At 54.5% G+C, this 13,193-nt stretch overlaps 7 protein-coding genes across 7 annotated transcripts; 3 read left to right on the top strand and 4 right to left on the bottom strand.

Moving 5' to 3' along the window:
* Positions 1 to 20: 20 nt before the first annotated feature.
* Positions 21 to 3,862, bottom strand: B0H64DRAFT_451035 (uncharacterized protein). Its single transcript, XM_062807151.1, has 7 exons — positions 3,525 to 3,862; positions 3,163 to 3,460; positions 3,043 to 3,105; positions 2,736 to 2,975; positions 2,506 to 2,671; positions 269 to 2,452; positions 21 to 193 (listed from the first exon to the last, which is right to left on the bottom strand). The coding sequence occupies exons 1-7, from the start codon at positions 3,626 to 3,628 to the stop codon at positions 159 to 161; spliced, it is 3,090 nt and encodes a 1,029-aa protein (XP_062654860.1). The 5' UTR covers positions 3,629 to 3,862; the 3' UTR covers positions 21 to 158.
* A 217-nt stretch (positions 3,863 to 4,079) lies between these two features.
* B0H64DRAFT_46331 (uncharacterized protein) lies at positions 4,080 to 5,000 on the top strand. Its single transcript, XM_062807590.1, has 2 exons — positions 4,080 to 4,170; positions 4,270 to 5,000. Exon 2 carries the CDS (start codon positions 4,272 to 4,274, stop codon positions 4,836 to 4,838), a length of 567 nt encoding a protein of 188 aa, XP_062654859.1. The 5' UTR covers positions 4,080 to 4,170; positions 4,270 to 4,271; the 3' UTR covers positions 4,839 to 5,000.
* B0H64DRAFT_367423 (ankyrin repeat-containing domain protein) lies at positions 4,965 to 6,268 on the bottom strand (the record flags this gene model as incomplete). The annotated part of the gene is made up of 2 exons (XM_062801951.1): positions 6,015 to 6,268; positions 4,965 to 5,951 (listed from the first exon to the last, which is right to left on the bottom strand). The coding sequence occupies exon 2, from the start codon at positions 5,916 to 5,918 to the stop codon at positions 4,965 to 4,967; it is 954 nt and encodes a 317-aa protein (XP_062654858.1). The 5' UTR covers positions 5,919 to 5,951; positions 6,015 to 6,268.
* A 1,149-nt stretch (positions 6,269 to 7,417) lies between these two features.
* B0H64DRAFT_446571 (uncharacterized protein) lies at positions 7,418 to 7,810 on the top strand (the record flags this gene model as incomplete). The annotated part of the gene is made up of 1 exon (XM_062806925.1): positions 7,418 to 7,810. The coding sequence occupies one exon, from the start codon at positions 7,418 to 7,420 to the stop codon at positions 7,808 to 7,810; it is 393 nt and encodes a 130-aa protein (XP_062654857.1).
* Positions 7,811 to 8,544: 734 nt separating this feature from the next.
* Positions 8,545 to 9,336, top strand: B0H64DRAFT_46262 (uncharacterized protein). Its single transcript, XM_062807561.1, has 2 exons — positions 8,545 to 9,139; positions 9,194 to 9,336. The coding sequence occupies exon 1, from the start codon at positions 8,744 to 8,746 to the stop codon at positions 9,116 to 9,118; it is 375 nt and encodes a 124-aa protein (XP_062654856.1). The 5' UTR covers positions 8,545 to 8,743; the 3' UTR covers positions 9,119 to 9,139; positions 9,194 to 9,336.
* Positions 9,337 to 9,747: 411 nt separating this feature from the next.
* B0H64DRAFT_446570 (uncharacterized protein) lies at positions 9,748 to 10,983 on the bottom strand (the record flags this gene model as incomplete). The annotated part of the gene is made up of 2 exons (XM_062806924.1): positions 9,748 to 10,856; positions 10,935 to 10,983. 2 exons carry the CDS (start codon positions 10,981 to 10,983, stop codon positions 9,748 to 9,750), a joined length of 1,158 nt encoding a protein of 385 aa, XP_062654855.1.
* A 1,222-nt stretch (positions 10,984 to 12,205) lies between these two features.
* On the bottom strand, positions 12,206 to 12,982 carry B0H64DRAFT_331067 (uncharacterized protein; the record flags this gene model as incomplete). The annotated part of the gene is made up of 2 exons (XM_062800977.1): positions 12,206 to 12,616; positions 12,683 to 12,982. 2 exons carry the CDS (start codon positions 12,980 to 12,982, stop codon positions 12,206 to 12,208), a joined length of 711 nt encoding a protein of 236 aa, XP_062654854.1.
* Positions 12,983 to 13,193: the final 211 nt, after the last annotated feature.

Genomic DNA, 13,193 nt, shown 5'->3' with positions numbered 1-13,193 from the left:
GTTGCAATAATTAGCAAGGTTGGGCGATTTGGGATGTCGTTCTTTATGATTGAGCAAGATGGGTAGAAGTCATCGTGGAAATGTGATGTAGTTGACAAGAAATGTTGACCGCTATCGAAACTCTTCTTTTCCATCGGCAAACATGCGGAACATGGTTGTTATTTATCATCCGCAGGTTCGAAGAAGCCCCCAACTGTGAATCATGATGAGTATGAACTTCGACTGTCTAGGGTGTCAACATATTGACGGAATCGAGACTTGGACGTACCGATGATCCCCCCCGCCATTTTCATCCTCTTCATCCATCCGAGCCTTTGTTTTCGGGCCGGAGCAGGCGGAATTCCCTCCTCCTTCTTATCGGCTGTGTTAACTTTGTCCCCTTTTCCTACTTCAGGGGTAGATGTAGTTGCCGTCTCAGCTTCTGAAGCTTGGGTCGACGGCATTTTGGTCTCAAGGTCGCGCTTTGGCTCCATTGGTTCTCTGGCGGTAGTCATGGGAAGCTCCTGGTTCTTGGGAGCTGGTCTGTCTCCAGTCGGTTTAGTGCTCTGTCTTGGACGTTCTCGTCCTGACTGGACCTCGGTCGCGAGGCCCCCGCTACCCGACGGGACTCCTTGGGGTGGGCGGCCCGCAATGGGCCTCCCGCCAACTGCAGAGACAAACGATCCGTCCTCCGACGCGGCAATGCTAGCACTTTCATTGTCAAAATCTTCAACTGCTTCCGAGGCTGATTCCGTAGTAGCAGCCGTGCCATCTTCGGAATCCAGGGGGAGAATATCTTCGACTGGGCACACTGAGGCTGAGGGGAATCGTATTGTTGGCCACAGCCGAAATAGCCACCAGATTTCGGTCCAGCACCTGGCATATTCTGTCCTGCCGTCCTTGAGCAGCTGTTGCGCAGCGCGAGCTGCGTTATTCTCGAAGCGCCATGGCATGCCGGCGTCGCGAATGTGCTCGTCCCAATACAGCGAGGCGTACCGTGAAAACTTCTGCCGATCCAGTCTCGCACGAACTTTAGCCTGCCAGCCGTGCGGCGTCATGGTGTTTTGACGCGGACCCGAATATTGGAACTGTCGCATTGTCAGGTACGCGACGCACGTGCGAGCGAGTTCGGCGTGCAGACGCTCTGCTATCGTGCCGCAAGGTGTCAGGTGCTGGGGAACCGGACCCCCTATTCGGATGCCATTCTGCATGATGTACTCCTTGAGACTCCCGTGAACAAGCTCGAGGCGGCCATCCTGGAACTTCACAATGTGGCCACAGTGGAAGTCTAGGGTCATGGCGATCTTGTCGTCTAGGTATTGGTTCAGCATCTCCTGCGTGATTTGCTGCCCTTTATGTTCCTCCAGTGCCCGCCCGATGGCCTGCGCAACGTTGAACTCCGCTGGTTTGAGCCCTTCCTTTTGGACGGATGCCCAGAGGAGAGCTTGCCGGACCATAGCTGAGACGCCTGTTACGGTGGCAAGTCTGTCGAGGATGTAGTCGTACAAGCCCGGAATGCTATGTGCTTCGAGCGGCAACTCTTGTATTCTTGTTTCAACCTGGTCCGGAGAGGTAATGGTGCGGTTGCGGTCTAGGTCCCGAGAAAGGAGTGCCGCCCACAGGTATGTCCCCTGCGATTGGAGATGGATCTGGTTGCCTATCTTCTCGCGAAGCTCGCCGGGTTCGAATCTCCTTGATCTCCACAGACGATCCAGGGCCTCGTCGATGGTTCTGGTGATATCGCTTCCAGTTTCAGCAAGCCCGATATTGTATCGTTGAAACGCCATCTGGTGGGCCGGCGCAACGTCGAGCTCGTCGATGTTGCGTGAGAGGAAAAGTAGTCGCAAATTCGCTGGACTTTCAGACTGTACACGAAGGCGCTGTAGACAGTCAAGGAATGAATCACGGGACTCCACATCCAGCTCGTCAAAGCCATCGATCACGACCGCGAGGGCGTGTTTTTCGGCCACTTCGGCCATGATATCGGGCCAGACAGACTTCAGCGTATCTCCAGCCCAAATATCTCTTTCGAGGCTTTCCCTCGTCATTGCCGTCTTAACTTGCCAGTCTCGGTGACTGGATGGGAGAAGTCGTTGTATCAGCGACGGCTCAAGTCGTATGGCCTGATGCGCCGTCGCGCGCAGAAGCCCTTGGAGATGGCCCCGGTTAGGTAGGGAGCCACTGACGAAGTAGTGGATGACAGTTGGCAGTTTCCTTCCCTTTGACAGCTTTCCATCCAGGGGGTTCAACTTGCTTATGATGTGTTTAGCCAGAAATGTTTTCCCACAACCGGGCGGACCGCAAATCCACAGGTCTTCTTGACCTCGGACGCCGTCCAAGAAGGCTTGGATGCGCGGCTGGTCGTCCGCCCAGTTACATGTTCCCGGAGTAGATTTCCGGTCGAGAAAGAAGCTGTGGGTTTCATCCGAGGCGAGCGAATAATACGCCTTTTTCTCGTCGTGGTCAAGGCGGTCTAACAGAACGTTAGCATTGATACCCCCTAAACGACACAGGTTACCTAGGTACCTATCTCCTTTGCTTTAGCCCTTATCAGATTTTTGATCCCTCCTACCACTGGCAAGAACGGGTCGGCGTCATCGGATTCGAATTTGCAGATGTTGGCGTGGTCTCCCTCCATGAAACTATGGTCCTCTGTTGGCGCACGCATTCGACCGTGAATCTTGTCTACAAACTAGACCCCCAGTGTGGTGATTAGGTCACGTAGTACAACGTGTTTGCCGAAGGTTTGGACTTACAACGCAATTCATTTTCGGAACGGGCTCCGTCTCGATGAACGTGACAAAACTAAAGTTTTGTAGTTGGCTCTCAAAGTCTTCAGAGATGTTTGACAGCTCGTCACTGTTTTCTCCGATGGTGGCAAGCATACCATTGGTAGGCATGGCATCTTCGGCTGGCTCGTCAAGCTGGAGCACGTAGCGGACAAAGCTGTACCACAGATCCGAGGACATGCCATAGTGAGGCGTCGAAAAGAACATCTAGACGCCGATCAACTTGGCGTTCACCACCGAGACTTTGATCAAAGCCGCCAAAGTGAGCACGTACTATCCCACGACTGGCTTCCCACAAATGCTTGTATCTTGGATTCTTGTAAGCAAATGTGATGGTCTAATGCTTCCGTTAGTATGAAGTTGAAGAACAAGGGCCAACCGGGCAGCTGATTACCTGCTTGATGATGATCCCACCCAAGCTGTGTCCGACGAAGACGATGGGTCTCAATTTTGCCTCGTCATCGTCTTCTCTTTGGTTGGCGAGGTGTACCAGGAGCACATTCGCATGATCTCGAATATTGGCTGCGCTCGCTGAACCTTGTAGGGTGCAATTGTACCTGAAGGTCAAGATGCGGACATGCATATCGCCGATGCAGAGCGGCAGGAGAGAAGTCGGCCATACGGTTTTCTCTTCGTCATCCGCTCGCCAAGTGCCAACTGCGTCACCCCCGAGACCAGCAACCAAGACCACACTACAGCCATTGTGTTAATAACTTGAACGGTCTGAGTGTCTGTATCCCCAGAGTCTAGACATACTCGGCATGGTAGTTTGTGTTCAGGTGCCGGGACTGTGCACCCGGATCTGCGCTTTCCGCGCCCAGCTCCTCCAAAGACGTCCCGGATTCGTCTTGGTCATTCATATTGGGTCAGCGACCCTGTTGTGTTTGGGAGTTGAAATGTTTTGAAAACGCCTGGTAGAGAATAGGAGTAACCTAGGTAAGGTACTTTAGGGCAGAACATCAAGTTTTGGCGGATAATTTGCTGATGTGTTAATAACCGTTACGTCGGCGACCGTCCTTATCATCAGACACCTAATAATGGCTGGAATGGCCGAGTGCACAGGACTGCAATCACCAATCACTGCCCTGGCAAAAGGCAAGAAAGAGCCTCATAACTTACATGTACGTACGTAACATCTGGCGCCTGGGGCACCTACCTGACCCCCTGATGCTTGGGCAGGAATGTTTGGTTGGCGCATGCGGTGCTCGTGATGACATGAATTCCTGCCCAACCAGTCTCTTCCCCTCCCACAACCCGCTTTGTGACCCGGCCGAGTGATGTGGGACAGCCGACAGCAGAGCCCGCTTCTTCTTAGCCCATGGAAAGTTCGTGCTCCCACCCTAACCGCAAAGTCTTCCACATTCATCTTGCGCATCACGGCAACAAAAGATATCCTGCTGAGGTAAGTTACAGTCACTCCAGAGCTAAACCCGCGGAGACTCAGAGCTCGAATAACAGCCATATGTAGGTACCTTGGACCTATCTGATAGATCTCTTGCAGAGATGGATTCTCTGTGTGAATCAGGGCCTTGCAATCATGATATCTGCAACTCGCTCCGATGCGGAGCCGACCGCATTTTGAAGCTCATGCAAGAACTGCTGGACCGTCTCGCCGCCAATGCATCCGACGACTGGGAGCGCCTCTACGAGTGCAAGGACCTGCGAGATGAGAACGGGAGACTCAAAGAGCGATTGGATAATAGCATACCCCTGGACGATTGGGGGAAGCCACCCTTTAAGCTGCGGACGGCGCTCGAAGCGGACAAGGAAGACCTCGTTCCAAAGTTAACGGCGGAGATCAAGAATCTGCATAAACGACATCGCGACATGGCGGAGAGACTCCAAAACGCCACGTCAAAGAACTGGGAGCTGAACTATAAGTGTAGGGACCTGACTGGAGATGTCTGGAGACTCAAAGGGCAGCTGAGAAGCAGCGTCATGACCGAGGACTCACAAATGCCCTCGCTCAAACCCAAAACAGCACTGGAGAATGCGTTGGAAAAAGAGATTCGGCGATTGAAGGAGGGTGATAAGCAGTTGGCTGGAAGAAGCAGGTCTAGATCGATGTAAAGAAACTAGGGGTTCAATACGAAGCGAGGAAGGTCCTTCTCCAGAGTTTTCTTACTCCGCGCTCTCATTCTTGTTTCCCTGTTCGCCGTTCCAAGGGCCCCTTCAACTGCTCATTCGGTAGTTCCCTCATTCATCTCCCTCTCCCCCGTCCTCGGCCCCTCCCCCGTTCTCGCCCCCTCCCCCGTTCTCGCCCCCTCCCCCGTTCTCACCCCCTCCCCCGTTCTCACCTTCTCCCGTGTTATCACCCCCTTCCCCGTTCTCATATAGGGCCCCAGTCTTGTCGTTCCCCCCCTTGATGGAGCTGCCTAATGGCAGAGCTTTATCGGTGGGTGTCTTGCTTTTCTGCCGGCGAATCTCCTTCATTTTCTCATAGAGCAACTTGATGACATCAGCGTGGCCGTTTTTGATGGCACCCTTGAGCGCCGACTCGTTCTCATCCCCAATAGCGTCAAGGTCGGCGCCCACGTCAAGGAGCAGCCGCACCACCTGCGAGTGACCCTCTGTCGAGGCTGCAATTAGGGGCGTCAAGCCACCTCTGGACGGTATCTCTAGGGCTGGTACCGTCTCGAGACCCTTTTCCTTGACCTGGTCCTGGGCCGCCCAGAGCAGCCTCTTGACCACCTTTGCATGACCGTTGGCGGCGGCTAGATAGAGCGGAGTGGAGTCGTGCTTGTCTCCCTGGTCCAGCTTGGCCCCCTTAGCAAGAAGAAGCCTCACCACCCTCACAAAACCTTGCGAGGCAGCCGAGTTGAGCGACGTCCAGCCGCTGCGGCGGATGTCGAAATAGGGGTCTCTGAGAAGGAGTTCGGCCACCTCAGAGTGTCCGCCAGCTAAAGCTGCACGGATTGGCGAAACATTGTCGTGACCTTGAAGGTTCACGTCGGCGCTCTTCTCGAGGAGCAGATCCACTACCTCCACGTGGCCACCGGTTGCCGCCAGGATCAGAGGCGTGTTCCGCGTGTTTCCCTCCTTGTCGGTCACATTCACATCAACCCCGGGCTCTTCGAGAATGAGCTCAACGACCTCAGAGTGGCCACTGGCAGCTGCTGTAATCAAGTCGGCACCGAGAACTGAGTCCATCTTGAAGTCCGCTTCCAAATCCGTTCACTCGAGCTAAGGTATGTGTGTTAGACGCTGACCAGCTCACGATACAAGTCACGGCGGCGGTGGACATACCTTGATAACGTAGCGAGTCCCGATAAACGATCTTGAACGGCCGATGTTCCGACGCACTCGATACAGCACAGGTTCTGTAGATACAGCAAAGATGACAGGTTGTGTCCTTGTAGGTGACTGTGGTGACCCTCAGAGTAACGCTCGACTCAACGCATGTTATAGACACCGGCAGACGTTTGCGAGAAAAAGGATCCAGCTTATGTTTGAGTCCTTGGCCTGGCACAACCCCCGTTCACCTTGCGAGGGAGACAAGCAGAGCCGCATAGGTACTTTGGTACAACCAGCTTTCCCCCCACGCCGGGCTTTTGAGAGTGAGGCTCGGGTTACCCTATTCAAACGCCAAGAAAGATAACCAAATCATGCATCGTGACATTCCACGGACCTCGTGCCGGGTGAAGGTGTCTGGTTGGGTCGTGACTGCGGGGTTTTTAGTGTTAGTCCAGAGCTTTCCCTGCATTTGCTTGACGGCATCCTAATGCATTGGATTCACAATCTAGCTGCTAGCAAGCGTAATTGTGCTGCACCTCCTTGAGGCCTGACGACTGCATCAATTTTAAAACAATTTGTATGGCTCAACAATGAAGGGAGGGCTGCCCAAGGTGAGTTCACCCCAGACATCCACGCTCCCTTCTGACGAGGCTTTGAACGAAAACACCAATCAGAAGAATTCGCTGCAATCCCAACACAACACGCAAAACCATTGGGTCTAGGGATTTGACACGGTTCCAGCTTGGGCTCAGCGGAGCCATCGGGCGGCAACGCATTTGCCAGATAACCATCGCGAAGAGGGGGATGACACCTACCCTAGAGCCTCATGGCCTTTCCGGCATCATGTGCTTCACACGAAAACGCGTATGTCGGGCAGGCAGACATGTTGCATCGCGACAGGGTTGCGTTGCTGAATGGCCGCCCCAAAGCAGGCTAGAGTGGTGGCTGTGGACCATGACTCGGCACATGCGAGCAGAACCAGATGAGTGTTTCATAAGAGCCGCACATGGTCGAAACGCGAATGGTTGGGTTCCGTCCATGAGTGATGGGATTTGACGAGGGCCGGGACGACGAAGACAAGGCTTGCTAGCGGCAACACTGGTTGGCGTTTGGGCCCAGCACTGCCTTTAATAGGTGTCTTACACTTTCCGCCGCTTTCCACGTCTGGTCCTGAGGAAGAGGTCCATTATTGATTAACTCCAACAACAGCGAGCTGAGGAAGCATTCACCTGACGGAATCTCCTCCGTCCCCCCCACCCCCCCCCCCCCCCCCCCCCCCCCCCCCTTCTCCCACCCACCACCACTCCTAGGAGTCACGAAGAGGTAAGAAATGGTCAAATAATTGGACAAGAAAAACAGAGGTGTTAACAACGTCATAGCACAACATCCACCGGTAGTGGGTCGACACAACAACAATGGCAACCAAAGCCCCCGTCCCCAAGCATCCTTACCCAGACAAACCGCCCATCTACAAGAAGGCGACCAAAATCGATGCGGGCATCCACGCAGAGAACCTCAGCAATGTGTACAAGACGACACGAGACGTGGCCCTCGAGCTCAAGAGAGAGCTCGAGCCCCACCTGAAGAAGGCGAAGGACCGGGTGTGCGCACTGGTCCAGGAGGTGAACAATCTGAGGCAGCAGATCAGGGACCTCAAGACCGAGCTGAAGCAAGTCAAAGACGAGCTCAAGGCAGCCAAGGACGCTCTTCTGGCGGCCAATACGAGCACGTTGCATCCTACCCTCCTGATGATTGATGACGATCCCGCCGAGTGGCATAAGAAGGACGAGGACACCCAGCCCTATTAATAGTTTGCGCCTGGGTAGGAAGAAATATGTTATGCCATAAACCCATAAACTGAAAGTGATCTTCTTGCTTCTTGAGTGATCTGAAACAACGTTCGCGGCGTGTCAGGCGGAATGTTAGGTTCGTCAGCCCAGGACAATGCCTTGATGGAAAACAGCTGGACGGCGCCGAACGCCCCGGGGGGAAGGGGGGGGGGGGGGAGAAGCGTTCCGCCCTGGTGCGGCGGTGCCTCCTGAATACAGTCCGCATGGAGAGGAGTGGCTGTGGAGGAGCGTTAATTAGAGACCTGGATTGCGAGTACCCTGCGAACCACCCCCTAGACCCTCTATGGGTTTCGGAATCGCATCACGGAGGATTCGGCCCCCACCGACGGGGGATTTGGCCCCCATGAGTGACAAGATTTAGACCCCACGAGCGAGAATATTGTATCCCGACGCGGAATAGCCCAGAGTTTAGATACTTGGCTGGGCAGGTGATTGGCCGGCTAACGGCGAGGTTGACTTAGACGACAATGTTAAATGGCTTGCTGACAGCGTCAAGATCCCACAGGGCCACAGCATAGGTGGAATGATGCAAACAACGTAAGAATATCTTCAGCCACCTATTCCTTCTGCCCAAAGAGGTGCGTTGCTTGTCCATCATGCCCATGTTGAGGTTGAAAGTCTAGGACATTGCGGCGAAGCATCGCAACCGAGAGTGGACTGGTCCCTTCAAAAGGGGTGTCCCTAATAGGGTCGTTCGATGTTGTGAAGTGGGATTGCAGAACGATTTCAAAGGCAAGGGCAAAGCCCAGGAGTTGAAGTTCGGGTATAAAATCCCTCCTTGGCCCATTGACCTTGACTCTTCACTCTCCCTCTCATCAAACCCGGCCCCCGCATACTTCTCCAGTACCCTTCCACAACACCCAACCAAGAAACCAGCTTTCAAACCTCAAGATGCAACTCACAAACCTTCCCATCCTCGTCATGGCCACTGTCCTAGCCTTTGGCGACACGGCTTCGGCTGATGCTTGGTGCCATGACTCCTTTACTCCTCTCTACCAGAAATACGAGGTGAAAGCCACGGAAGTCCCGGCGTCCGATATTCCCGCCATCTGTGGCGGTCTCTGGTCTAATCTGAAACGGTTTGCGTCGTGTGGTGCAACCGGGACCTTCTGTGGCACCATTGACGGCTTTCCCACCACTCTCACATGGAGGTTCAATGCTCCTTGGGGTTGTAACCATGGCATGGTTCACTCGGCATGGTGGGAAGCCACCCAGAACAAGTGGGGTGGTATTAGCTGCGTTAACTTCGGGCACCCTGACCCCTAACTGACCCGTGGCTACCTATATGTAAGTCCCACTTTGTGTGTTCGGTTGGTCTGCGATATATGCTGATCCAGGAAGATAGGTCGAACTGTCCGAGTCACACTTGTTGAAGATGGCCGTCTGTGGCGGGCCATGTCTGTCTTCTGTGTTCTTGGAATGAACCTTATCAACTAAGGTTGCCAAGCGCTCAAAGGGGAGGAATGGGGGGAAACGGCGGGGTGGTGAGAGTTGTTCATTTCTTACGTAGAGGTTTTGTTGGCGTTGCCTTTGAGACTAGTGATATTTCATCAGGAAATCTCACGAGATTCCAATATTGACAGCAACTGTACAATGGCAAAGTGGGTGAAGATGTTGTGCCACAGTATATCCATTTAGGATGTACTTATGCCGAGCCGGTACACAAACAACCATCTCCTAGACTGCTATACCCTACTCCCGGCAACAGGTCATGTCGTAAGGACATTAGCGATACAGCTAGCACATGTGCTGTTCTGTTCCGGCACGGTATGTTTCGATTGCAGGCAATGCACTCCTTCGGCGCCTTCCCTCGAACCCTCTTCTACCGCCGTCTGGTTGTATGGCTGTAAGAGTCGGCGAGATTAAGATTGATCTGATGGCTTGGTCCCGGTTGCCTAATCGACTCCGGTTGACGGTCCAGTGTCTGTTGATGCTCCAGTCTCCGTCGACTGCCGAGTTGGCCCTGTTTGTTTCCGTGCCCCTTCACTAGAACCAGGCCCGGGACTTGCTTTGCCCACTCGCACCCGCCTGATGCTCAGCTTCAGCTTTTCCACCCCCTCATTTTTGTCTGTCGGGTCCACCCTAGGCACTCTCTTATGCACCGGGCGCTTCCACACCCTGAGTTGCGGCTCCTCTCCCTCCATCCCCTCCCGCGCAAGCCTGTCCTTTTCCTCCTGCAAAGCCATCTCCTGCTCTGTCAACACAATCTTCCACATGGCCTCACCCCTCGCCATAAGATCAACCCTCTCCTTCTCAGCGATATCCGCCAAGTACGACACCGCATCGCACAGCGTCTGCTTGTACGTCGCCTCCCTCGTCGGCCCGGCGTCCCCGCTCTTAACCCCCTTCTCCTCCGCCAACATCTTCGCCACCAACATCTCCCACTGATCCTCCTCCACCACACTATCCATCTCCTCGCCCCCCTGCATCTCCAGTATCCTGGCAATCCGCTTCGCGCGGCGCTGCGACTTCTGGCGCACGACCCGCTCCAGGAAGCGCGGCTGGGGTTTCCAGAAGCGCAGGAAGGGCACGCCCGAGGCCGCGGCCAGGGTGGGCGGCTTGCGCACGCCCGTCTTGAAGGCCTCGAGCGGTCGCGGGGGGGCGGCGGGCTCGTAGACGGGGGGCTCGCCGTCGGCCGACACGCGCTTCAGCAGCGGCGTGCGGTCGGCGATGGGCGCGGTCGAGATGCGCTTGGCGGCGGCGTCGGCCGCTTTGGCTTTGACGTCGACCACGCGCGCCTGGTTCTCGCGCAGGAAGGTGAGCGCCGAGGCGTGCTCGGGGCTGGTGGCGTCGGCGGCGCGCGAGAGGAGGGTCAGGTAGCGGTAGCCGTTTTTGAGGGCGGATACGACGAGGCGGGGGGAGGTGTCGCGCTTGTTGCGGTGGAAGGCGTTGCGGATGAGGGTTTGGATCGGGTTGGCGGGGCCGAGGGGTGAGGCGGTCGATAGCTCATCGGGGAGGGGCACGCGCAGGCCTTGGCGGAGGAGGGAACGGTAAAGAGCGAAGCCTGGGAAGGGCGAGCATTGTGGTTAGGAGGATGGAGGTCGTGGGATCTGAATTTAGGGTACTGTGATGTCTGACTCACATGCTATCCGGTGCCGCGAGGAGCGGGCGGGCACGAAGAGTGACGGCATTCATCTAGTGGTGGGAATGCCGCGCCTAATTGAGCTGAGTGATGCGACATTGGAGGAGGTGCAACTCGAACGAATTTTAAGGTTGCAGGACGCTCCCGTTAAACAAACGTGGTGGGTCGATGGTTCCGGGACGGCGGGTCCATGACATGGGGGGTTCACTGAGTGAGTGGAGCACAATTCAGGCCCACGTCATGGACAAAAAAGGCCGAACTCCAAGTGCATGGAAAGTTGGGGTCTTCGACTGGAGGAACAAAACGAAAGCCATCGTGAAGCCCAAAGAGACTGGGTTTACTCCATTTACTATTATTTTACCCTCTTTATTTTATTTTATTCATCTTTCTTGATTCCTCTTTATATGTTCCTTTTGCCTGACTTCTTGCTTTCCTTTCGGGGGCGACTTTTTTTGGCGTGCCAGCGCAAGGAAGGCCCGCTCCTCAGTGAGGACAACGCAGGTCCTACCCTCCCGGGCTCTCTACCAATTCCACTCCCCTAGGGACATAACGAAGCATCTCCGACACACACAATTGAAGAATCCACGAGAGAACGAGGCTATTCTCTTGTTAATGAGCAAGTAGCACTTCAAATGCTCTCGTATTAGTAATGTATGGACAAAGAACTCGGGCTGTGTCTTGATCGCCACCGAAGGGAAATCCAGGCTGTCTAATTCCCGGGAGATTTACCGTAATCAACTCTTTAAGTGTAATTATAGCAAATTGTCCGCGTTTGTTACAACGCAGCAAATATAGAGGTACCTAGGTAACTTCCAACTTCGTCCCGGAAGCAAAAACGATAAGAAAACCCCCTAGTGCTGACCGCCAGAGTCTCCCGGTTGCTGATTGCTTGGTCCTTTCCGGCGAACATACTCGAGAAACAACTTCGTGTGCTCCCTCTCAGCGCGCACCCTTGCCTCTCTGTAGTCTTGACGGGAAAGGTAATTGAATTCATCCACGACGTCTTTCAGCCGCTGATCCCCGTCTCCGGAATCCAGTGGGCGGACCTGGCGTTCCCAGGGATCCCGGTAGATTCCTGTAGTTTCAATCGCTTGCTCGGGATCGACCCGCTGGCGATTGGCCTGACTGGGAAGGACTGGGAGCGGACAGTGCGGCGGTATCGTGGTATCGGAGAGGAGGAACTCAGTAAGGTCGCTTATTTGATTGTCAAGAAGACGGCAAATGCGGTATATGACATCAAACCTATCGGCATGAATATACACCGCGTCCGGCTAGCATAGACAAGTCAGCCTGTGGCATTTTACCCGCAACAAACAACATTTGAGACTAGTGCTTACCGCTACATCTTCCACAGACTCCGGGTCACGTCTGTCAAAGAGGACAACTCCACCGAGAACCCGAGCCTCGGCCCAGTATCCAACACTGTCGGCCACGCCGTTCGGGTATTGGCCGTAGTCGCGATACCATGGGTGGCAAAAGAGAGTGGTGGGAAAGGTGCGAGGATAGAAAGGCCTGGCTTTCTCCGAGGGACGCCACCTGCCCAGCGTGTCGTCCTTATGTCGGCTTGTATCTTGCAAGTAGAGCCAAGCAGCGATCTGATGTACGGCCCTGGCAACAAGCTCGATGAGCGTGACAGAAAAGCTGGAGGATCCTGGAGTGGCGGATTCGTAGTCACGAACGAGCTAGAAGCCAGATAGGTCATCAGCATGGTGTTAGAGGGATATTTCCGATCTAGGTTCTCCACTTACTTTTGAAGGCATGAGCAAAGTGGTAGTATCAAAACTGGAACACATCTTCTCAGCTTCCTCGAGTACACCAGGACACAATTCTTTGTGTTCGTCGAGCAGTGGGTGGTGAGGGGAGAGGTCGATCCGGTAACAATCCTTGGCGACATGGGATAAGGGAAGCCCATCGACGATCTGTGCATATGTTTCCTTCGCGAGCGGGCTTGACAACACTTTGGTGACGGCACGGATGAGGATTTCGCGATGAGGGGGCTTGAGTGCCTCAACTGGTAGCTGTTCCGGTTTCGCGTTTGGGGCCGCCATCGTCAAGGCGGGAGCGTGATTCAATAAAGATATTTAGGCAGGGCTATGTTGGCAATTGCCCTATACCTGAGGGAAGGAAGAAGTGAGTGGGTATGCAAGGTGCGGAGGGAGGTTAAGCCAGGGCGGTACAGTAGATATCATTGACAAAACAGCGGGGACCGGGAGTAGAAAGGCTACGGGAGTCACTGTATATGTAATCCTAAGTGGCCAA

This window comes from Chaetomium fimeti (genome assembly GCF_033439085.1).
Source record: "Chaetomium fimeti strain CBS 168.71 chromosome Unknown B0H64scaffold_10, whole genome shotgun sequence".
In the NCBI taxonomy this organism is placed as follows: Eukaryota; Fungi; Ascomycota; class Sordariomycetes; order Sordariales; family Chaetomiaceae; genus Chaetomium; species Chaetomium fimeti.
This window is presented reverse-complemented; position numbering and strand designations above follow the sequence as displayed.